The 25,603-nt window shown below is 42.9% G+C and overlaps 1 protein-coding gene across 3 annotated transcripts in view; it reads right to left on the bottom strand.

Moving 5' to 3' along the window:
- Positions 1-13,100: 13,100 nt before the first annotated feature.
- AKT1 (AKT serine/threonine kinase 1) overlaps positions 13,101-25,603 on the bottom strand; it is an 88,244-nt gene continuing 75,741 nt past the window's right edge. For all 3 annotated transcript variants that reach the window (XM_073638644.1, XM_073638643.1, XM_073638645.1), the window contains 4 exons: positions 24,692-24,906; positions 22,577-22,664; positions 20,348-20,450; positions 13,101-16,387 (listed from right to left, as the gene is read on the bottom strand). In XM_073638644.1, the coding sequence (XP_073494745.1) occupies positions 16,308-16,387; positions 20,348-20,450; positions 22,577-22,664; positions 24,692-24,906 (486 nt within the window). In that variant the 3' untranslated portion in view covers positions 13,101-16,307. The remainder of the gene's footprint in view (positions 16,388-20,347; positions 20,451-22,576; positions 22,665-24,691; positions 24,907-25,603) is intronic.

Genomic DNA, 25,603 nt, shown 5'->3' on the forward strand with positions numbered 1-25,603 from the left:
GGAGTAGTGTCTATAAAACTACTCATAGTAACGGCCATGCAGATGTGAGGAGACCAAGACATTTTGGTTTAAACTTGGGAAAATATAATTAAATGAGTTTCACATTCTGCTGTACCTGGTTTTTTTTTCCACTGCAAAAAACTGATTCGCAACATTTTTTCACCCATAGAAAGCAATGAGTGAGTGTAAAAAAAGAAAAACAAAAAAAACCGCAAAATGTTGCAAAGAAATGAGATGCTGCAGATTTAAAAAAGCAGTTTTCCAATTCAAAAAACCAAGCGTGTGCATGAGATTTTTTTCAAGTCTCATAGCTTTTGCTTGTACTGTAAAAGCAGCTTTTAATTTGCAAAAATGTTATGTGAACATAACCTTAGTATGGGTGTATCTACAGTACGGGTATATGTATGTTAGCCTACACCCAAACCTCAGTTTATGTACAGCAGCATAATACCTCAGCTGCTGCAGAACCTCATAATACGCACCTCAGCTGTTATCTTGATCTGGAGATTGCAGTATGTAACGTATGGCGCTTCCAATATTATTTTGCCACACGGTAAGGTTCATGACACCCAGGCAGCATGAATTACATTGGCTCTATTATGGCAGGCGTGTGTGTTTTACTCTGATGCTGCCGCATTCCTGATAAAACATAAATGTAATATCTGTCCGATCCTCTGCGACTTCTTCCTGCTTTGCTTTCCTAGACTGAAAGGTGTCCCCATGTGTTTGTAATTCTGCAAGTTGACACTGACACACTGAGTCGTAAAGGTGTGTAATATGCGCTCAGTTAGGATTTCGCTCTACTTGCTGCTTCCAGCGGTCGTCACGTGATTGCTCACATGCGAATTGCAGACTTGTGGTCATGTGCCGACTGGCATCTCCTCCTGCTTCTCTCAATTGAAAATTAGAATAAAGAGTGAAACAGGAGCCATGTCAGTTGCCACCTGACCACAAGTCTGCAAATCGAATGTGAGCGATCACGTGATGACCGCTGGAAGCACCAAGTAGAGCGAAATCCTAACAGAGCACATATTACACACCTATAGGAATAAGTATGTCAGTGTCAACTTGCCTTGAATTAAACATGTAAATAAAACCTATGTATGAGGCCTCCTTCATGTGTCTGTTTCCAATACGTGTGGTATCCATTTTTCCTGGAGCCCACACGTACCCATTATAACCTAACTGTGTGTCCATGCAAAACACACGGCAGTGTGACACTGCACGCTGTCACAATTCAGCACTCTACAGTCACAGAATGACTGCATCTGAGGTAATGACACCATAAGCAATGTATAGGATTGGATAGATGACTATAATGTGCTGTGTGTGCGCCTGTCGATGTACAGCGTGGGCCATTTCTATGGATGCACCTAAATTAAATGGGAATGGTTGGTGATATCCACTTCCTGTTTGTGGCACATTAGTATATGGGAGGGGGGAAACTTTTCCAGATGGGTGGTGACCATGGCGGCCATTTTGAAGTTGGCCATTTTGGCGCCAAATAATTTTTTTTCAATGGGAAGAGGGTCATGCGACACAAACTTATTGAGAATTTCATAAGAAAAACAATGGTGTGCTTGGTTTTAACGTAACTTAATTCTTTCATGAGTTTTTTACAAGTTTATGACCACTTATAAAATGTGTTCAAAGTGCTGCGCATTGTGTTGGATTGTCAATGCAACCCTCTTCTCCCACTCTTGACACACTGATAGAAACACCGCAGAAGAAATGCTAGCACAGGCTTCCAGTATCCATCGTTTCAGATGCTGCACATCTCGTATCTTGATGGTATGGGGTGGTATATGGGGCATAAAGATAGTGGGGCCATTATTCATCAATGGAAACTTCAATGCCACTGGATATCTGAAGTTGCTACATGATGATGTGCTGCCCTCTTTATGCACTGAAGATGGCACGTTCCCTGAGTTTTTCCAACAAGATGGTCACCACCACATTATGGGTGTCAGGTCCGAGCATTCCTACATGAAGTTTCCTGGAAAGTGGATTGGTCGTCGTGGGCCAGTTGAATGGCCACCAAGGTCTCCCGATCTGACTCCCTTAGACTTTTATCTTTGGGGTCATCTGAAGGCAATTGTCTATGCTGTGAAGATACGAGATGTGCAGCATCTGAAACAACGGATACTGGAAGCCTGTGCTAGCATTTCTTCTGCGGTGTTGCTATCAGTGTGTGAAGAGTGGGAGAAGAGGGCGGCATTGACAATCCAACACAATGGGCAGCACTTTGAACACATTTTATAAGTGGTCATAAACTTGTAAAAAACTCATGAAAGTATAAAGTTATGTTAAAACCAAGCACACCATTGTTTTTCTTATGAAATTCTCAATAAGTTTGTGTCGCATGACCCTCTTCCCATTGAAGAAAAATTATTTGGCGCCAAAATGACCAACTTCAAAATGGCCGCCATGGTCACCACCCATCTGGAAAAGTTTTCCCCCTCCCATATACTAATGTGCTGCAAACAAGAAGTTGATATCACCAACCATTCCCATTTAATTTAGGTGCATCCATAGAAATGGCCCACCCTGTAGAAGCCTTATCCTTCCTGGGGTCCTGCAGCATCTTCTTTCTTTCTTTCAGTCACGTGAGGCCATCTTGTGACCTTAAGGTCCTGGCAGGATCTTCAGTCTTTGCTGAGATTAAACGGTGGAGGAAGGAGCTTTCAGCTCCTTGTTCCCCATTCAATTTTTTTGTCTGTCCCTACTAACAGCTGATTGCACTGGTTAGTCCTGCCTCTGCTGGCTTACTGTGTGCTGGCACAGGGAGGGTTTGGCAGAGATATTAGGTCCAGTCTCTACCAAACAGGAAAACACAAGACTGGGTGTGATCAGCCCCTCAAGCAGCAGGAGAGAGCTGGTTCTATCCCCAAGTGTGGTATCTAGGCAACAGCACAGAATGCTGACAGTGAGTATATTACAAACTGTCAGCATTCTGCAGCCAAGGTACACACAGATTAGGGAAAAAAACAAGCTCAGACAACCCCTTTTAAAGGTGAAATGTTGTTGCAGTCACTTCTATTACTTAATATGAAAAACCTGGGCTCGGGTTGGGCCAGGCATTTTGGGTTGTCTCAGTAGTAATAACCACCTTTCCTGGCTGAGTCCTCATGGGCTGTAGCCTGTGATTTGTGCTGGAGAACACAGGACATGTTCTTTCCACTGCAACATCTGAACCTAATTGATAAAAGTTTATAACGTTGCTGCCTTCACGCTAAACAAATATGGATACAAACAGAAGTTGCGCTCAGCGGCAATCCCACCATTCGCTTTAACACCAAAACAACAATTATCATAATAAAACTTAATGAACTTTGCTTACTCCTGTTAATGACATCTATCTTAACTGTTCAGAACATCTGGCCGCTTGGTAAATTTTCACTTTCATTTGGCATTACAGCCTTTAACACCAAATCCTGTCACCCACCTTCCATAAAAAGCACCGCCATACAAGGTTGAGGTTAGAAATTGTGTTTTTATGTTGAGTATTTAATGGCATACTTATCCATCTTACTGCCAAATAGGATGGTTTTCAATTATGCCACTCAGATGTCCCCGAATCCTTCACATCGAGAAACGAGGCTCCCAATTTGTCACATCCCCTGTGAGACGAGAGCAGGGCGCTCGTCTATCGGAGAAGGAGGTGGAAGAGCTTTGAGAAAAATGAACGATCCATATGTTGTGCTGGAATTAGGCACAATCCTTGTCCCATTTGTGTAGAAAAACATTGGTAACCTTTTCTAATAAATAAGCACAAGGTTTAAAATGATTAAAATGTTTTATTTAAAAGGGTTTGGAAAAGGGATAGAATATTATACAACTAATGCTAATCTATAGTGTGAAACCAATGCATAGAATTTGGAAGGGGGTCCAGGTTTAGGAAAACATGGCTGCTTTCTTCCAGAAGCAGCACCACCCTTGTCCATAGGTTGTGTGTGGTACTGTAGGTCGGCTACAGTCACTTCCAGGGGCGTAACTATCATGGTCACTGCTGTGACCAGGCTCAGTGGGTCAGGGGCCTGCCGACACCAGCAGAAAGTTGATGCACATCCGGCTGAAGTGTATTGCGGTGGAAAGACACATCAGGTCCGAGCGTCACAATACACGTTGCCGGCCAATTATGTGTGCACCATAGGTCGAATACCATTAGTTTCTATGAAGGAAAAATAACATCTCAGGAAGTAATTGCGGGGGTGGATAAACTTTTACAGCCACCAATGGAAGAATGCAATGGAGTATTTGCATCTTGCACATTCAGGCTATGTGCCCACGATGCGGAAATGCAGAGGATTTTTTCCTGAGCCTTTCTGCATCTCCCTGGCAGAAAAAAAACTCATGCGGATTGTACATGCGTTTTCCTGCCAGGGACTTGCGGATGTGAAGCGTTCTTCACATGCATTTCCACATGCGGGTTGACAAGCGCTTTCCAAGAGATTTTAGCATCACTTGGAAAGTGCTCGTCAACTTTGCATGGATTTATATAGTGTGACCGAGAGAATGTCAAAAAATAAAAATGTATACTTACCCTCCGATGGCCCGCGCTGTCTTGCTTCACCGTCCCAGCTGCCGGCAGCGGTACACTGAAGGACCTGCCGACGTCAGCTTCGCGTGACCCGTCACATGACTCTGACGTCAGCGCAGGTCCTTCTTGCTTCCCGACACTTCGCGATGGAATGAAGGAGCGCAGTACGGGCCACCAGAAGGTAAGTATACATTTATTTTATGCTTTTTTAATGGTACCTGGGTGTGGAGGATAATCTTCTCTCCTCCACACCCGGGTACCATCCGCACATTAGAACGTGCCAATTACGCAAGTACAGATACAGTGATGCGTAATCCATGCGGTCTAATGCAAGTCAATGGCGGCGAAAATGCAACACTTCCGCAAAATAATTGGTAGTGCTGCGTTTTTTTCCGCAATGATAATCCGCAGCGGAAATTTCCGCATCATGTGCACAGCACATGCGGATTATCATTGGGGGACATGGCAGACCTTCTACCATGCGTTTCTGCAGCATTTTTGCCGCTGCGGAAACACTTAAACGCATTGTGGGCACACAGCCTTATAGTATTTTCCCCAGAGGAGCCAAAATTACCAAGAATTCTAAATATAAGGGGGTGGGGGCGGGGTAGTAGGGCCGAGCACTCTTGGCCACCTCTCCCTTCCCTGTGATATAAGACAGGGCTTTGTCATCTTCCTGCTCGCTTCAAGTCCTCTAACAGACAATTTTGACATATATTGTGGGAATGTCCAAGAACTGAAAGTACGCTTTATAGTGTTAAAAACCTGTCATTGCATTTTTAGTTATTAGAGACAAACAATTTGATTCGAGCTTCCCTAAGCCAGCATTTATTCGAACGCTCTGGGGCAGTTGTTCTTTCTTCTGCACCCAGCATCTTCCACCTCTGGCCCGTACTAGCTTCCATTACATATCTTGAGGTCTAGTTACAAGGAACCTATTAAGTGTCAGAGAGGCCACAGAAGACCTGACTAATTTGCAGCACCCTGGTTTGACAAATTGCTCACTTTTATGAAACCCACACGGAAATAATAAACCTAGCTCTCCCTCCAGGTCGATGTGGTTTTGAAAACCACCATAGGAGGCGATTCAAAGCCTTTTCGCCAGATTTCTGGCAAAAAAAAAACTTTGAGAAGTTATTGTGCAAAATGCAACTTCTGGAGTTTCAATGCCATTCTCGCCCCAGCTCCAATAAAAGTGGCACGTGGCGATTTTTGCTCATCAAATTCATGACATCACAAATGATATTCCAGTAGAGGCTGGAGCAAGATTTGTGATGAGTCGTATACCACTATACACCTCACCTGATTCATTAAGAGGCTTCAACCCTTATTGTGAAAGGAAGAGGAGCAGAGTCCGCTGTGGTATCGCTCACTGTTGAAGGTGAATCCTCGGTTATCAGTGGAATGTAGACAAATTAAGTTATTGTAATTCTGTCTGTGATGATAATGAGACTTCTGAAAAGTCTTCTGTAAAGAACAGGAAGTATGGAAGTAAAGTAGGTCCAGTAGAAAAATTGCAAGATTTTACTCGTATATTTTAACCCTTTCGCAACCTTGGGATTTGTCGTTTTTTGCTCCCCTTGTTCCCAGAGCCATAGCGTTTTTATTTTTTGGTCAATATGGCTTATTTTTTGTGGGACGAGTTGTACTTTTCAACGCCATTACTAGTTTTACCATATTGTGTACGGGAAAACAATTCCAAGTGCAGTGACATTGCAAAAAAAGTGCAATACCACAGTTGTGTTTTTATTTATTTTTTACCACATTCACTGAATGCTAAAACTGACCTGCCATTCTTATTATCCAGGTCATTACGAGTTTGTAGATACCAAACATGTATAGGTTCTTTAAGTGGTGCAAAAAAAATTCCAAAATTTGGTTTTTTTAAAAAAAAAAAAAAAAGCGCCATTTTTCGGGATCTGGGGCCAGGTGAGGACTTATTTTTTGCGCGCCGGGCTGACGTTTTTATTAACATTTTGGGGTAGATCCGATGTTTTGATTGCCCGTTATTGAATTTTATTGCAATTTTGCAGCGACCAAAAAACGTAGTTCTGGCGTTTAGAATTTTTTTTCTCGTTACGCCGTTTGCATGTGCTATGAGCGCCGACCACAAGGTGGCGCTCATAGCGACCAGCTCATGACAACCACAGGCGTCTGCTGCAGACCCGGGGTTGTTATGCCCGCCCATCGGTGACCCGCGATCACATGGCGGGGGGAGAGGGGTTTAGGACGCACACGTTAAATGCTGCTGTTGGAGATTGACAGCGGCATTTAACATGTTAACAGCCACGGGTGGATCGCGATTCCACCCGCGGCTGTTGCGGGCACATATCAGCTGTAATAATCAGCTGACATGTGCTTGGTTCAGTGCGGGCTCACCGCCGGAGCTCTCACTGAACCGGGGGATTATAGCCTGTGCGTACAGGTTGTAAAGGGGTTAAAAACTGAAGAAAAAAACAAACACACTGACAAAGTTCTAGAGGGGAGATATGTAGCACTGGGGTTGGCAGCTTCAGTAATATAAACTAGGAAAAATCATCCAGCACATTAAGTCCTGAGAGGGGTTAATCAGCCATGTTTAGTGCTAGGATGATTGAGTAGCGGTAGAGTGGGAAGAGTCCAGGGGATAAATACCCAGCTTTCTAGAGCATTCTGTATGGGTGGGGCTGGAGACAAGCTCTTGAGTTGTGTTTTCATGTTAAGGAAAGCTAAACCTTGCATTCATTGTTGCTATGGGAATCGGCCTGCTTCAGGAACAAGAACTATGCCATACATTATGTTTTTGTTGTCCTGTTAAGCCGGGGGACGGCAGTGTTTGTTTTTGCTAATGCTGCACTGGTTCTATGCAGTACTTTTAATAAATAAACCAGTGGAAGATTTAAAAGAGAGACAGTGTTCCTGTGTCTACCTCTATGTACAGCTGAGTGAGCCAATCTACCACAGTTGGTGCTAGACATGCGGGTAAGATGCAGAGGAAGCAAGTGTGACGGCTGTGGCCAGACTGTGTGTCCTGAGTGAAGGCGGCTGTAAAGATGGATCAGCGGTCAGACAAAATGGAGGAACTGATCAAGCAGCTGGTCCAAAGCCAGCAGCAGCACCAGAAACAACTAGCACAACAGGAGGCAAGTAAGCTGCTGATGCAACAGAACCAACGACAGCAGATTCAGTTACTCACAGAGGCAAGTCGTGGCACGGCAGCAGCTTCGACCCCAATGTCAGCTGATGATTTCTCTGTCCGGAAGGCGGTGAGGAGAGCCTTGCAGAAAATGACCCCAGGTGCAGAGAGAGGCCTTTAACAGTTTTTGAAAGGGTCACCGATATGGAGAAACTCCCTCCAGAGCAGTGGGCGGAAGTCCTGGCGCCATACTTAACGAGGGAGCCACAAAAGGCCTACTATGATTTGGCTTACAGGACACCAAAGAATATGCAAAATTGAAAACAAATTTTGGTGCGCTGGGTGGTGACAATGTCTGTCAGAGCACAATGGGTACACTGCTGGGCATATCACCGTGACAAACCCACTCGCACCCAAATGTTTGATCTGCTGCACCTCATGCAAAAGTGGTTACAGCTGGAGTTCTCTACACCAGCGCAGATGGTAGAATTGTAATGGACCAGTTTGTGCACTCCCTTCAGAGCCCGATGCAGACTTGGGGTTGCTCAGGAAGATCCCCAGAATGCTGATGACTTTGTCAAAAGGTATCCGGTGGTTGACGGGTCCATGGGGAGGCAACCCACTCCATACTGTGGAGTGGGGGCAAAAGTTAAAAAGGGGGTGGGGCATCTAAAGTCCAAGGGGACAGCAGAGGTCATGCTGGCCTGTAAATGATTGGAATACTAGACTCAGGGAGTTTAGTGACCCTTGTGAAGGCTACACTCCCTCTCCAATTGATCCCTGGGAAGGTTGGGGTCTGCTGCATTCACGGGGATGCTAAACACTATCCGGTGGCCAGAGTGGTTATTGAGATGACCCGAGGTACTGAGTCCCATGAGGTCGGCGTGGTCCCAGGTTTATTGCACCCAATTATCATAGGCCAGGATTTTATGTTGTTTTGGGATTTGGGGAGGGGCACAGACCTCGATTGCTCGGGTAAGAAATTGGCCCAAAAAACAAATTTCACCACGCCAGAGTCTGATGGGTTTCCCTTCTGTGTAATAGGAGAAGGTAGTATCCCCTGAGGCAGACATTCGTGAGATAGGGGAGAAAATTTTGAGTTCACTCAATGTAGGGACAGATCTCTAAAAGAAGCGTTCAATAAGGTCAAACGACATAGCACAGGAGTTGGTGAGCTGACACCAGTTTTCCCTATTTCATGTTGAGTGGGGACTTATTGTACCAGGTTACTAAAGTGTGGGAGAAGATAGTGGAGCAATTGTTGGTACCAGGACCCTATAGCCTAAAGGATGTTGAACAAGGCCCATTCACGTGTCTTAGGTGGCCAAAACTCAATAAGAGGTCATTTAGAGATTCTATTGACAACACTTTCACCGGGAAAGTCCTAAGGTATTGCAAGTCCTGTCCCAACTGCCAGTTCCAAAATCCTCTCATGCCGGTACCCATCAAGCCAGGGCAACAGAAGGACCTCATTGAAACTCCATGCGGGCTGGACAAGCCAGAAGGGGATACTGAGAATGTCACAGTGGCAGAGACATTATCACTGGCCCAGAGACAACAGTGTGAAGAACTGCTTCAGCAGAACCCAGACCTGTTTTCGGAGTTGCCAGGACGTACGCAGGTGGCTGAACATGAAACCCTGACTGTTCCACATGTGCAGGTGAACCAACAGCCATATAGAATCCCCAAAGCCTGCCATGAGGTGATTTCAAAGGAGGTGAGGAAAAAAGTTGAACCTGGGTGTTAGAGGAGTCAAAGAGCGGGGATCCAGCCCCACTGTTCTTGTTTGGAAACCTGAGGAAGAGTTGCGTTTCTGCAACCACAGGAAACTAAACGTGGTGTCGAAATGTGACACGTATCCAATGCCCAGCGTCGAACTCAGAAGCTAGGGTCAGCCAGATATATTACCACCCTGGAGCCAACGAAAGGTTACTGGCAAATCCTCTCAAAATGCAAAAGGAGAAGACTGCCTCTTCTACACCTGACTGTTGCTTCCAGTATACCAGAATTCCGTTTGGGCTGCAAAGAGCCCCAGCTACCTTCCGAAGAGCCATAGACCAGATTTCAGCCCCTCACAAAAAAGTATGCCACAGCTTACCTCGACAACATTGTGATATTCAGCCCGGATTGGGGAAACCGGTCTCCAAGAAACAGGTTCGGACATGTCTAGGAATGGTGAGATACACCGCTGATAGTATCCCGAATTTCACCATGACAGCCGCACCCCTGACCGACCTTTTCAAGGGCTCGAAGACTCCAATGGCCAAATACTCTCATGCAGCAGAGATTGCGTTCCAAGAGTTGAAACTCAAGGCTACAAGACTTCAACTTTCATGTGGTACACAGGCCTGGGAAGCTTTATGGCAATGCAGATGCCCTGTCTAGACTTCCCCGTTTGGTGTCTGAAGGTGCCAAAACCCCTTTAGCTTTAGGCTGAGGGGGGGGGGGGGAATATGTGACAAAGTACTATAGGGGAAATATGTAGCACTGAGGTTGTTAGCTTCAGTAATATAAACTTAGTGTGCTGGATGATTTTTTCCTAAGTCCTGAGAGGGGTTAATTAGCCATGTTTAGTGCTAGGATGATTGAAGAGCTGTAGAGTGGGAAGATCCCAGAGGATAAATACCCAGCTTTCTAGAGCATTCAGTGTGGGAGGGTCTGGAGGTACAAGCACTGGAGCGGTGTTTTTGTATTAAGGAAACCTGGACCTTGTGTTTATTGCTCCTGATTCGAGCAGATTCCCGTACCAACAAGGACTGTGCCATACATTAATGTTTTTGTTTTCTTGTTAAGCCGGGAAGGCCGTGTTTGTTTTGCCAACTCTGCATTGGTTTTATGCAGTACTTTGAATAGACCAGACCAGTGGAAGATTAAAAGAGACAGAGGTAGACACAGGAACACTGTGCAGTCGAGTGAGCCTATTTACCACAATACATATATCCTGCTCTATTTTTTAAAAAATTTAAAAACAATAGGCTATTTTCTTTTGAAACATTCCCTTTCAAAGGGGTTGTCTGGAATGGCTATTGATGGCGTAGCGCTAGGATATAAATATCTGATCGATGTGAGTTACCACCAGTGAGCAGATATGGATAGGTCAGCGATAGGATAGCAAAGTCCTGGACAACCCCTTTTAAGTTTGTTAAAAGTTGACGGAAAAAAAAAAAAAATTATGGTGAGGAAAAAAAAAAAAAAAGTCTTATCCTTAATAATCCACATGTTGAATACAAATTCAGCCAACCCCAGTGATCATCTTACAGAGACCAGAGACTTTGGTTAAAGCAGTATTTTGTGTTTATTTTATGCATTAAGAGTGGAAACTGCATCATAAGTAAAAATGCTACTGCTGGAACAAAATAATGACAGTGCTTTAGCAAACTGATGTGTCTCTTTATCTGGGGAACTTTTTTTCTGCCCCCCCCCCCCCCCACTGCAAAAAAAATGCCAACTGCATTACATGATTATACAGTAAAAATGGCAAAATAGTTATACTAAAGCAATCTATACCAGGTACATTCATGTGCAAAAGACAGGTTCACTTTTTTTTTCCCTCTCTATAAAAATAAAAAGTAACAATACAAAATGGGGAAACATTACACTTGGAATGATAAAAAAAAAATTATCCTTGTTAGTACAGTGGTCAATCTTTTATATTTTGGTACAATAGTTTTGTTTTGATCACTTTCCATAAAGCGGCAAACTTGACATTTCATGGTTCAATAGCCTGCCTACTTTTCATGATGAAGGGAATATGGAATACATAGCAAGGCTGGTTATTAAAAAGGGATCGGACCATAAAGAAGGCATATAGTCTGCGGTAATAAGTCAAGAGACCTGTGGGGGGGGTGACGTTCCACATCCCATATGTGCACCACATTCTCATTCATTGCCCATGGGACTGATGGATAGAGACAGTCAAGTACAGCGATCTTCCATCAGTACCATATAAAATGATGGAGCGCAATATGTATGTGTGACCATTATTTTATTAAAGTGGGGGGGAATTGGGCCCTTGCCATTAGGAGTTCCCACCAAGTCACTTATGGTCCAACCTCTTAAGGTTCTCCAGGATTATGAAAAGATGGCGAGAAGCAGGCAGGTACAAAATGCTTTTGGTACGCAAGGTGGCACATGCCATTGTCCCTCCTTGGGATCTGTCGATCATAGAAGGTGCATGGGTTTGGAGTATATAAATTAGTTCATTAGCTGGTAAAAAGTGACGCCTAAAGGCCGATCATCATTTCTGATCGGATTGGAAAGTAAGGCCAGCTTTGTAAATTCTTGCACCAATGGTTCTGCTGACCCAAAAACTTAAGTAACCTTACAACTCTCTGATGAGCCAAGTTTCGTCCAGCAGCACTTCCGGGTGTGTATTGCTTCTAACACCAGTCTGATTGTGCTAAAGACAAGCATTTGTCTTCCTTGGTCCATCAACGTCAGATATGGGAGACTGGCCTAAGTAAAATCTGTGGGCCTCCTATGCCCATGACGCTGTTGAGTTTGGAGAAAAAGAAAGGTAGCTGGCATCACTTACTGAGAAGGACGCACATTCAAAGTCTCCTAGGAACCAACTTGGAAGTATAACGGCATATAAGAAAGTAGACCGCGTCCATTCTAGGGTATTCAATTCCAAAAAGGTAAAGTTTATTCCACCATCACGTGAACAATGTTTCGACCTAGTATAGGTACTTGATGAAGACCTATACTAGGTTGAATCGTTGTTCACTTGATGGAGGAATAATCATTACCTTTTTGGAATTTAACATCCTGGAATGGATATATGCTGTTGAGTTCGGGACAGGAAACCAGTGGCCGTACGTAAACCATGAAATGTCAAATGAGTGAAATCTCCCTTTTTCTAGCTCAGAATTTACTCCGGCTACAACCTTTTTCTTTTAGGCCTTGGAATTATGGGCTTTGCTTTCTCAGGGCCATGCTACTCTAGGATAGGAACGCAGATTATGGTAACATACATCCCTTGAGCATTCACAAGCGGTGCAATTGGAAAAAAAAAAAAAAGGTAATGACAGCAGTTAAGCAGTTACCAAGTCATAGCAGTATCTTCATCTCGACTTGAAAGGCCATAAGCCCATTGACAATATAATGTGCCTTTGAAGGACCATTGTTCTTTAATACCCCTATACGACCCCCCCCCCCCCCCCCCCTTTAAACCTACACCGTGAAAGTAAAAAAAAAAAAAAAAAAAAAAAAAAAAAGCTATTTATACCAGCGCTGGTGGGGAATGGCAATCATTGTTAATATACAGGCTGGTGCCAGTACTAAAATAAAGTTAACAACCAAGAACTCCTCCGGGTGAGGGCGTCTGACCGTACCACCTGCATCTCTTGGTAAAACAACTTTCCAAATATTCAACCCACTGGGCCAAGGACAATTTATTTAGGGGCAAATCTGAAGGACCTCAAGGGGTTTTTTTTTACTTCGCGTTAAGCAAAAAAAAAAAAAAAAAAAAGATTCAAAGAACCCTGGTCCAGTGGCCACATGTGTAGTCCAAAACTTCTGGAACACAGCCCTCACATGCCGGAACGCCCAGTGCCCCTTCTGATTTATTAGGCTCAGCATGTATTGAATTAGGTCTAATAATCAGCAGAGGCGCCATGGATGCAGGTAGGAGGAATTTTACAGGTTTTTCATCATGGAGCACAGATGTGGCTACTGGACTAGGGTGCAGCGACTCCTTTTTGCTCAACTCATTTACATAGGGAACTCGACCAAGGCCAATGTCCATCAAAACAAATATAGAAAGTTAAAAAAAAGTTTAAAAAGGTGATTAGATGTAGTATTAGGGATCAGCAACTTTTGTGAAACGACAACTCCTAACATACACTGCATCTTTGGTTTTTGTACCTCTAATACAAGCCTTTAGCACTCTAAAAGTTGCCAGACTTTATCAGAGCTGACCAGCCATCTAAAGGTTGTGTCCAAACTGCAGATGCCGGGTGGGTAAGAATTGGGGATTCTACCATAACGATCATTTGTTCTCTCAGGAGGTAAGCTAGTGTCGGAGTTGTCCAGCAGAAGCTGGTTCCATTATTCCCATTGAGTATGGAGGAGGAATATGAGGTGTTGGCTGTGTACACCCAAGATGTAGGGCTAGGTTTAGAAAGAATACAAGGCCGGGCTACATCCAACCATAGAATGGGTGATCAGGTCCCAAAATCATAAAATTTCGATTGTGGGTTGACTAAACCCATCCTAAAAATGTCATCTGGTAACATTGAGGAGATAATTTCCACTTGTCCTTTTCTTCTTGGTAGCTCCAAAGCCAACGGGTCTCTGAAGAATTACTAGTGGCAGCCGGCTTTACAAGTAGTATACCTGTAAAGCTCCTAATGACGCCACATTCACAGCCTCAATGACACGGTCCTTCAGATGGCTGGAACATAGCTCAACAAAAATGGCATTCCTTCTCCTGACCTATACTAGCTATGCAGTAAAGCCAAGGAGGTTCCCTGGACACTTCCTCTACTTTAAAGAAAATTGGAACTTCTCGTCTCTTGTGCTGGGGAAGACAGAGCAGGTCTCCTGGGCCAAAATATAAAATTAGGTCTGTTTCAGACATCCTAAATTGTGGTTTGTACTTAGACTGTGATTTGCGGGACTGGCCTTGGGTCTCCTGACCTGAATTCGGGCTCAGACATACATGAGGCAGAGCTCGAGACTGTAGACTTGGGACTGGTCCGTATTCAGACCACAATTTGTCGATGTGTGAAACTTTTGAAAGGTTTTTTTCTCATCATTACTCTCAGCTTCCTGCTTGAAGAATGACAACCTGGGCCAGCGGTATGGCCGAGCCACTGACCCACGTCATGCTGCAGGCAGAGACTTCTTCTTTTCCTCTGGAACATAATAAAAGGGATATAGAAACTGAACTTGACCCTTTCAGACCAGCTTTAGATGTTATATAGAGACGCTAATGGGAGCGTAGGCTGCTGATCGGTCCCCATCGAGAGCAATAATTGCTATGCAATTTAGTATTGCGGTTTAAAAAAAATCTAAGGGTTAGAGTATGTTCACACGTGGCAGCTTTTGCAGCAAAAAAAACATTTTACAGTACCAACAAAGGGCATGAGGGTTCAAAATGGTCATTCAAGTTTTTTGTTTTTTTTAAAATATTAAATTCTGTAACATGTGAATTCTTTACGCTTTTTTTCATCCATTCTAATGAATGGGAAAAAAAAAAAAAAAAGTGTATTTTAGGCAGCGTTTTTTCCTGCAGCAAAAACCAAAACACCAAGTGTGAACATATCCGCAAAGTCACATCTGCCTTGAAATTGCCACCGTGCTTTTCCAAGACAATAAATGCTATATTCATTGTAACCTACTAGTTCCAAAAAAAATTACATAAAACTAAAAAATATTGTTAAATGTACATAGAGCTGAATAAAAATACTAAAAGTTCTTTACGTTCTTCTGGCCCCTTTTTTCTTAAAAAAAAAAAAATAATAATAATTTGATTTACATAAAAACAAATTGTCATTAACAATCTAAGAATTCATGTACAAGAAAAAAGTACATAACACTATTCATTGGTCAAGGTGTAGAGTCGCCTCAAAAACTAAAAAACTTAAATTGCATTTATTTAGGGGAAAAAAAGAAAAAAAATGGGCCCCTAATTTATCAAAACTTTTCTATAGCAACTTATTAAAGCTGAATCTTGTCGCTATAAACATTTTTGATAAATAAGGGACAATTTTTTTTTTCTAAACTTTTGCCATTGATTTGGTTTCCACAATGAAACTATTTTTTTTTTTTTTCTTTTTCACCTTTGCTTGAAAATATTGCCTAGAGTTTATCATTCACTAGATGCAGTTTTCCAAGCCAGCCCCCTTTTTTTTTAACCAAGGCATGCTACAATAATAAAAACTATAGAAGTTACATTTTTCACATTTTACTAAAACCAATTAATCCGATATGTATTGTCATTCTACAGCAAGATAAGAACTCTTGTTTGACGATTGACCTCATTGAGGCTATAATGCTGGTCCGGTTGTTTGGTCTCTTGACCCTTCACGGTTTTTAATTAAAAAAAAAAAGTTAAATTACTCAAAACACGTTCACTTTTGTATTATTGCACTATTCTCTATACCTTCTATTAACAAACTACATCCATTTGCCCACACTTTTTTTTCAATAATTAAAACCTAGGAAATAAATAAACCATTGTTGATGGTACAGTGTGACCAGGGACGTGAGAAGAGTAACTTTTATTTTATTTTTTTTCCATTTTTTTTTCCTCTTTTTCTTGTTATTTGATATGCTTCTTTTTGTTTTGTTTTTACGCATTTCTCAAAACTTCAGCTGCGTGGCATTGTCCAACATAATGTATATGAATGTATGTATATAAAAAAATACATACATAGAAAAAATAATGGATGGATTGTTTTTTTTTTTGCGTTTTTTTTTTTCATTTTTCTTTGCAAATGTGAAATGAAAACTGGTTTTTACATACAGACTTCCCTCCCGTTCCCCAACCCCAGACATTCGTCAAACTTCTTCTATTGTGGTCATACAAACATAGTTTGTAATTCATAGGCTATAGAAAGTCCTGTACAAAGTCTGATGAACTTAGTGCCCAAAAAAAATGAAGTCTGTGTTGGAATGAAGGAACAAAACAAAAAAAAAGTGAGACATCTAAGCGTTTCCACTTGCAGAATACGAAAACTGGGGAAAGTGCGGTCTTCTTTCATTGTCAACAAATTCCAGATTTTCATCTGCAAAAAGACACAAGACAATAAAAATTACACTTAATACTAATACACAATTTTGTAGTTTTTTTTTTTTTTTATTTAAAATTAAAGTATTTAAAAAAAGATACAAAAATTAAGTTTTAAATATTAAGTATTTCAAATATTCATCTACAGAAACACAAGTTAACAAATACAGAATATCGGTTCAAAAGCTTTTTTTTTTTTTTTTTTTTTTTTTTTTATACATTTAGCGACAATTTGACCCTTTAGTGACCACTATTCCGGAGCAGTTCTGGCCGACCGCGGGAACAGCTAATTGGCGGGGGCCCGGTTGTCGCACCACCACTGATCAGACATTGATGGCCCAGTCTATTGGTCAGTGTTAAAATCCTGGACAATCCCTTTAACCAAATTTTTTTTTTTTTCATTTTTGCACTACATAAACAGAAAGTTGTGGAGTCGAAAGTGTTAACTGACCAACAATAATTTCTGGTTTCTGAAAACACCTATCCCCAGATACAGTAAAAAAAAAATAAAAAAAACACTGCCTTACTCACCCTCCTCAGGTCCAGCACTGCAGCCAATAAGTGCACTCAGCAGTTCCTCGCGAGTTGACTGCATTAGCTGCAGCGCTCACAGGTTGGCTGTAGAGCCATCAACAACAGGACGTCAGCTCTGCAGACAAGACCCAGAGCTGCAGCAGTGATTGCGCTTTACTCATGCTCCCTGGGTCCAGCACTGTTTGTTTTGTTTTTAAAATAGACACTGCCTGGTGACAGGTGGTTTGTAAACCTGGAAATCCCCTTTAATGCTTCAGTATAAAATTACAATTTGCTTCCACAAACACAAATGTAAAATTTGTCCTCGGAACTTCCTGATTTTCAAGAATAGAATCCTCGGCCTTCTCTACGAGAACCTGACAACGTAAGGTCACACGAGGGGAAAAAATCACTAAAGACACGTGTTGTGACAGGCTGCATTCTGCTCTCCGGAGTGGGTGGCATCGTTAGTCTCTCCATCTGACACGTTTATGCTGTGAAACATTATGCCGCTTCTTGAGGTCTCGCATCTGGCATTTGGGTCTTAATAACTTTTGATCAAAGACTGAATTTCCTGAATGACTGGAGTGCGTCAGAAGCAGAGGGACATGGGTGCGAGTTGGCCACATTTTCAATAAATCGGACACTTGCCACCTACTCAGACTGTGGCATAAAAGGTGGAACCAACTGCTCCAAGACCCCTGCAGTCATCCACGCCTAACCCCGTGCAGACGCTTGGTTCTCCATGGTAATAGAGCAAACAGGAAAGTCTGAGTGCCCTTCAATCACAGGAGTAAGCCATCACATTTCCACTTGTCCCATGCACTTGGGCTAATGGGATTGTCGCCCTCAGTAAACCATGTAACGGAAATTTAGCCAACTGGGGACCTGATGTGCATAGTTTGACATTCTCCCAGATTCTACTAAGAAGAAAGGAATTTAAACTTTCAACTTAAAAGTAGCCGTAGAGATATAAAATACAAGTTACCAATCTGACCATGAATGATCGTTTACGAGTGTTGGCTGTGAATTTTAAGCGTTCCTTTACAGAGGATTTAAAAAAAAAATCAAACAATGGAAATCTTTTCACCCTACCATCGACCTCTAGTTAAAGAGGTGACGGGAACTCCTGACCACGTCTCTCTGAACGATGACATTTTTTCCATATAGATGTGACAGCCATGGCTGCTTTTGGAAGACAACAGCCAAGTCACATAAGATGACTGAACCTGCAGTGATTGGTTGCCCCCTTTACAAAAAATATATATGTAGGACCATGAGCTTTAGGGCTCTTTCACACATCAGTATCTCTGGTACAAGTGGTGACCATTTCCACACGTACTGGAGACACTGACACAAGCAGACCCATTTAAATGAACGGCTCTGTGCACATCTCACTGTGTTTTCACGGACCGTGTGTCAATGTGCTCCACATGGAGACAAGTCCATTTTTTTTGCTGATACACGGTAGCGCTGTTCCCAAGCGCTGGGTGCTGAATACTACCCTCATCATGGTTCCCTGCCGGCACTGTGATCAGCACCAGCAGGGACCATGATGAGGGTATTGGTAGTGTCTGTTCCTGCAGTGTCCCCACCTGTAAAAAGAATAAAATAAAATCCATGGACTCACCTCTCCTAGGTGTCCCCCGCTGTAATCCATGCGACCGCTGCTACAGAGGAGCCCGGGGAGAATGAGCGGCTCCGGAGCTGCGCTCAGTGAGTGACAGGACACCGCTTCTGAGCTGCAGCTCCGGAGAGACTCGTTCTCCCCGGCTCCTCTGCAGCAGCGGTCGCATAGATTACAGCTGGGGACACCTAGGAGAGGCGAGTACATGGATTTTATTCCTATTTTTACAGGTGTGGACACTGAGGGAGCAGACTACTACCCACCTCATCATGGTCCCTGCTGGTGCTGATCGCAGTGCAGGCTGGGAGCCATGATGAGGGTAGCGTTCAGCATCCGGCGCTTGGGGACAGTGCTAACTGTACCACTGATTTCCAGGCGCAGTTCGTGTGATCCCGATGCGGTACACGAGACACCTCCGAGACCGGTTTTTCAGGGGAACCCAACAAGACAGAAGCGGTTTATAGCCGCTTCTGTCTTTTCATTTACAGCTTTTCATTGCACCCCGGGACAGCTTTGCCAGTGACCTATGGGGCAATTTTCCTCTGTATCTGGGGTTCCTATGGATGCCTCAATTAGAATGGAAAAATACTAAATAAATGGATAAAATATGAAATGTTCCCCAGATATTGTATACAACTTCTTGTCAAGATTGAGATTAGATATATTAAAGAATTAAAGTTTTAGTTTTGTGTTGTTTGCCTTTGTTTTTTTTTCAGCCGGCGTTCTCCACTTTATGCAGTAAATACTGATTACCTGCTGGTGGCACTGTTGAAATACTTGACGCCTGATGTGAAACCTCTTCATAACCTCATTAACAGCAGCAGGTCATAAAAGGTCACTTAAAGCAGACATTGCCTTAATCTTGAACAACCCCCTTTAATAAGCCATATAGAAATATAAACCTCGATCAACAGCTATAACATTAAAACCGTAACGTGATTTTCGATTATCCTATTGCAATGGCATCTGTCACAGGTTGGGAAAGACTAGTGAACACTCGGATCTTGAAGTTGAGGTTTGGGAGGCAGGGGGGGATGGTAAGCGAAAGGATCTGAGCAACTATGGAAAAAGCCAAAATAGTGTCGGCCTGTGTCACAGCCTGATAAAGTCTGTAAAGTGCTTTGGAATATGATGGCGCTATAAGAAGCAAGCTTAATAATGGGATCTCCAAAAATGGCTGGTCTTGTGGGGTGCAGTGCCTCCGTATGTGGTCGGAAGGAACAAGAAGCGGAGAATTGGCAAAAAGGTCATGGACACCCAAGGCTCACTGATGCGCGTGGGGGAAAAGGCCATCTTCTGTTTGATCCCACCACAAAACAGCTGCTATATGTAGCCGGCTATGATACAAGAGTGATAACCTAAAGCATCGAAGTTTGTGTATAGAGCCGAGCCGCGGCAGAGTGGCCAGAGCGCCCATGAAGACCAGCCTTGATCGCGCTTTTGCGGTAAAGAGGACCATGGAGCGATGGAGGTGGCCTGGTCTGATGAATCACATTTACATCATGAGGATGGCTGGGTGTGACACCAGAGTGCACTATGGAAAAAAAAGTCCGATCCGTGGAGGCCGCACCGAGCAACTTATGCCCTGAACACCAGAAAACCTCTAAATGTGCCGTGTGGCATCAGCCACCATGTCTTAACGATCAGCGCAGTTTTGCCGGCACAAGGAAAGCCCCACACAATGTCAGGTTGGTGGTATTGTATGTGTATTAATGCAGAACACAACTGTTATGCACAGAACTATACAGTGATCTATGAAAAACAAAAAATTATCCCCTCCCTACCCACCCCACATGAGGAGAGTAATCCGGCACATACCTTGGTCTGGGGGTGTTATAGTGATCATCTGCGCTGTAAATTCTTCATCAAAATACCTTGTGTCCGTCTCCGATGTAACTTGTGGTTTAAAAGGTGGTACAAGCTTAAAAGTAAAAAAAATAAGGTGTTAAACATGTTAATGTACAGAAACCAGTGGCTGGAGGGTGTTTAATCGCATGGTGTATGTGGTAAAAAAAAATGTAAAAAGGGTTAAGTATAGGTGATAACTTGCTGAGGGCGTCAAACTACTGGGAGCAGCACTGACCAGCAGGGGGAGGGAATTTTTATCCCCATTACAAAATGAAGTGACAAGTTGGATGACCGACTGCCACTGTATGCACGCTCTACGGAGATACCGGAAAAAGCAGAGGGCAGCGCTCATCAGCCTTATAGGGAATGATTAGTGCAGCGGTCGTGTATGCGCACTGCAGTTATATTCTAACTGGGATAAGTGTGACCCGTTCTGCTGATCAGTGCAACACTATAAGCAAGTTTTAACCCATCCAGTGGATAGATCAGATTACAGCGGCCTATAAAAGACTATATGGAGAGGGGAGAACAATGGAGAAGCAGAAAAGTGAGACAGATTGCCTTTTTTTTTTCTAGTAAGTGTTTTATCTCACCCTTGTGTTGGATTCACAGCTACACTGTATAATGTTTAGTTGTTTCTGAGCTAGTGGGTAGAGTTGGGTGGGCATGGAGGACATTAGAGAGGTGGAGGCAGAGGGGGAAAACAACTGGTAAAAATTCCAGGACACACAGGTCATACAATGACCAGATAGTGTTATTCCTCATCAGATTATTCTGAAAAGAATAGTACACTTTAGGGGTTCAACAATCCCTACAGGTCCTATAAGTGGATCACAATCATCTGCCATGTTGGGAGCCCCAGTGATCAGTTGTAAGTTGTGATCTGTTTACACCACTATAAGGTGGGATAAACCATTACGTAGCACCCATTCAGATCTATGGGTTGCCTGCGTATTGAAGCACAGATCAGGTCCTCCGGAGAGACAGACGCTCTTAGTCTCTGCTCATAATTCTTGTGTTTTTCGGGAGACCTCCTTTATTCTCTACGAATTCCCCAACAGAAAAATGGGTTTGATAAGTTCGACTAATCAATTTATTAATATTCTAAATATGACCATAGAGGAATCCATTAGCACCCCCCAAATCGGACACTTTTCTATGCCAGGATATTGGTCGTAAGATTATGTATGAATCCTGCAAACGATCTGTGATTAAAACCCTACACACGGCCAGGAATTAGCTTCGCTGCAAAGAAAACACCACATTACCGTAAAGTCCTGACAAAGCCAACCTAAAGGCATGAATTCAGCGCTGAACCACAAACCTGAACAGCGCAGTTCTTTAGAAAGCAGTTATTTATAGACACGACAGCTTGCCGCACACTCCCGAGACCCCCTCCCTCCTTCGCAGGCCTCTCGATGCTGACTGGCAGGACTAGAGTTTGCATTGTGTCATAAATTTGGGACATTCTGCACCATCTTGGTTTCTGGAATCCAGTGTGCACAAGCTGCACGGTCTCCACAGATTGTGCCAGGACGCTCCACCCCCTTGCCAAGCATGTGTGTGCCAACACAGCTGCCATCAGCAGCAACAGCTGTGCTATTCTTCACTCTGGAGTGGGGGAGCCATTTATGATTGGGACTGGGGGGGGGGGGGGGGGGGGGGGGGGGGAGGAGGGATTGCAGGGCAGATGATGTGCAAACTGTTCTGTTCCTGCTTTTGGGATATTTTCAATAGTTTTGAATCATGCATTTTTTTTTTTTTCTGAAAATCATATTAGAGAAAGTCCATAAAAAGAAATCTCTACACCGTACTGAAGGAAAAAAAAAAAAATACAAAGACTTGGGGTATGTTCACACAGCTTTTTTGATGCTTTTTCTACCCTCAATAAAAAAAAAGTGCATGTTATGGGCAGAAGACAGCAACAGAAATTAGAAACATTTTTGCGGAGTTTATTTTTTTAAGCCACATTATTTTCATCTCAATGGGAAAAGTCTGCAGTAAAAATGCTGAAAGTTCACATGGTGCATTTTTTTTTTTTTTTTCCCCTGCATTTTTTTTTTTTTTTTTTTTTTTTTTTAAATGCCACATGTGAATGAGATTTTAGAAATTGCATTCATTTTGCCGATACTGAAAAAAAAAAAAAAAAAAAAAGCCTCTAAAAACGCTACATGTGAATAAGCATCTTGTAATACTTACTTTTTTCTCATATACATCTTGCCATACAATTCCAGCAAAAAATTTGTGTTGCATGATTTCTTTCGCATCGTCTGGTCCACCACCTAACCTGTACACATGGAAAGGAATGAAATCAAAAGAAACAATTGGTTAAAAAAAACAAAAAAACAACATCTTAAAAAAGGTGCATCGACATCATGAACAACTATGGCACCTCCAAGAGATACAGGTAAGGCTCCCAGATATTGGACTCACTCCCACCAAGAGCCCCAGTCACCAATCCCATCCAGCCATTTAACCCCCAGAAGTAAACTTAAAAGGTAACTTACATTTATTAGATTACTGTATAATTTATCAATAGTGTCACTTGTATGACAATTTTTGCTTTTAATGGGGTGCCTTGTGACCCCAACCCGTTTTAAAGGAGGATCTTTCGCCGCATTTTTTAATTCAAACCGGGAGTTTCTTCCAATTGATGTTGCTCTTCTGATTCTGGAACAGTTTTTTCTGTGCCACGCCCTCAGTTCTAAAGTTATGCTCCCCAGAAATAAAAGTACAACATTTCCCCTTCATCCCACTGGGTGTATAGCACAGAATTTCTGTGGGCGTGGCCGTGTTTTCATTGGCCGGCATCAGAGGAGAAAAAGTAAACCACCACGGAAGGACGCTCAAATTTGCACAATTATTCCTGTGGACATAACTTTGGAACAGAAGGACCCAGAAGAAAAAGAAAAAAAAACTGTTCCAGAACCAGCGGAGCAGCAGCAATTGGAGGAGCTACTCTGTTTAAATATATAAAAAAAATCCGCTAAGGCCTCTTTCACACATCAGTGTTTAGAGTACGTGTGGTGTCCATTTCCACATGTACTGGCAACACTGACACACGTAGACCCATTCAAATGCATGGGTCTGTGCACATGTCAGTGTGTTTTCACAGACCATGTGTCAGTGGGCAAAACCCGCTGACATGTCCTTTTTTTTTACCTGCAGCACAGTCTGCAAAATGTCCCGCACATGTGCACACTGATAACACAGTTGACATCAGTGTGTAATCCGTGTGATAAGTATCGGAGCCTGGGAATCAGCGATACAATTCGAGCTGTTCCCAAGCACCATAGTGCTGCAGGTATCTGTCATCACTGACCCCTGCCAGCATCATGAGCAGGGGACAATGTTGCTGTGTCTAGCAAGTGTAAAGAATAAAATAAAAAAAACAACATACTCACCTTTACAACTAATTCCCTGAAGCCATTGTCTCCTGAAAAAACAACAGACAGACAAAAAACAACCATAATACCGCATACGCTGAGGAACAGAGCAGAACGACTCACTGCAGGAAGCGGGCCCCTAAACTGTGCGGAGCTCAGAGAGTGGCCGGACCCCGCTCGCTGCAGCGAGTCATTCTGCTCCTCAGCGTGTGTGGTCAGATGGATAACAGCATGGGACACTTGTTTAATCTTCGGACACGTGAGAATAAGGATTTTTTTTATTCGTATTTTTTTTTTTTTTTTTTTTTACAGGTTTTGGAGACAGCGGGATAAGAATACTACTCTCAACATTGTCCCCTGCTGGCGCTGATCGCAGCACAAGCAGGGGACAATTATGAGAGATCCCTTCAGCACCCAGTGCTTGGGAACAGCGCAAATTGTAAAGCTGATTCCCAGGCGCCGGCACGTGTGATACTGATGCGGCACATTGTTGCCACACGTATCATACACACGGACTTCTCCGGTACGGTTTTTTCCAGTACTGGAAAAACCTGGACGTGTGAAAGAGCCCCAAGACTGATTGCCACAGTGCCTTTCTTTAGAAAAGATGCCTCTGAATCTGCATATTTGTAAAATTGTGAGACTTTTTGTTCCAGTTAAGGTAGAATTAGTTTGTGGAGTAATCCTCACACTGATAGAACGTTATAATCCCTCAGAATGTGCGAGAATGTGGATGAGCTGCAATACCAAAAGCAACCCGAGCACAAGAATGGCACTGTTTGATCTCCCACAATGCACCGCTCCCTGGTGACAAACTTATAAAATTCTGAATTCTGCTTTTTAACTCTTTTCTCATTGCAGGTTGAGCACATGACGTCATAAAAGTGGACATCAAAGAGAGAAAAAGGAGAGGTGTTCACTTTCTTACCTTTGTTTTGGGTCTTTCTTCAATAAACCTGAGAGCAGCGATTTTGCTTCAGGTAATAAAGTGCGCGGGAATCTAATTTCCTCCATTAGGATAAGTTCAAAGAGTTTTTCATGGTCCTGGTTGTAAAAGGGGAGTCGTCCACACATCATTTCGTACATGACTACACCTAAGCCCCACCAGTCCACTGCTCGGCCATAGTCATTATCTTCTAGTACCTGTTGAGCGAGTACATAATAGGTTAATATTTGACCCATGCGCTTAGTTTTTCCTGTAGCGGATACAAGGGCATGTATCTCAAAATCTTAAGATACATGTAAATATTTTCCAACAACCAGAACAGTACGAGAAGAATGGTCTTAAAAATGACAATGAAAAAGATTCAAAACCTTTATATTAAAAAAAATAAAGTTGCGATGTCACGAGTAACTAATCATATCGATTGGACAAACAGATCCCATTTCTGTTACAGGAGTTTCCTAAAATTACAAGATATTCTGTATCCAAAAATTGCTGATCACTTGGGTTCTGGCATGGTACTACCATACCATACTCAACTGTTTCCAACAGTCCCAAAGACCATGAATGGTGCAGAGGTGGAGCACAGGCAACTTTGCTCTCTTTGTGTTAAATGTACGTCAGAGGGGATCCTCGGTTTGTTCTCATGGACTTGAGCCATCCTTAGTTATTTATGTAGATGGCAGCCATATAGTACTACATCTCTTCTGAAGTGGTGACCATCTGGCTTGCCGCAGCATTTCCATGTAAAATGGGAGGCTTAGGGTATGTTCACACATTGCATTTTTTTATGCAAATTAAAAGCTGCTTTTTACAGTACCAGCAAAAGCCATCAGATTTCAGGAATCTCATGCACACATTTTTTTTGTTTTGTTTTTTTTTTTCCCTGACCAAATT

This window comes from Phyllobates terribilis, unplaced genomic scaffold (assembly GCF_046119375.1).
Source record: "Phyllobates terribilis strain yellow unplaced genomic scaffold, ASM4611937v1 Scaffold_7__3_contigs__length_470593459, whole genome shotgun sequence".
NCBI lineage: Eukaryota > Metazoa > Chordata > Amphibia > Anura > Dendrobatidae > Phyllobates > Phyllobates terribilis.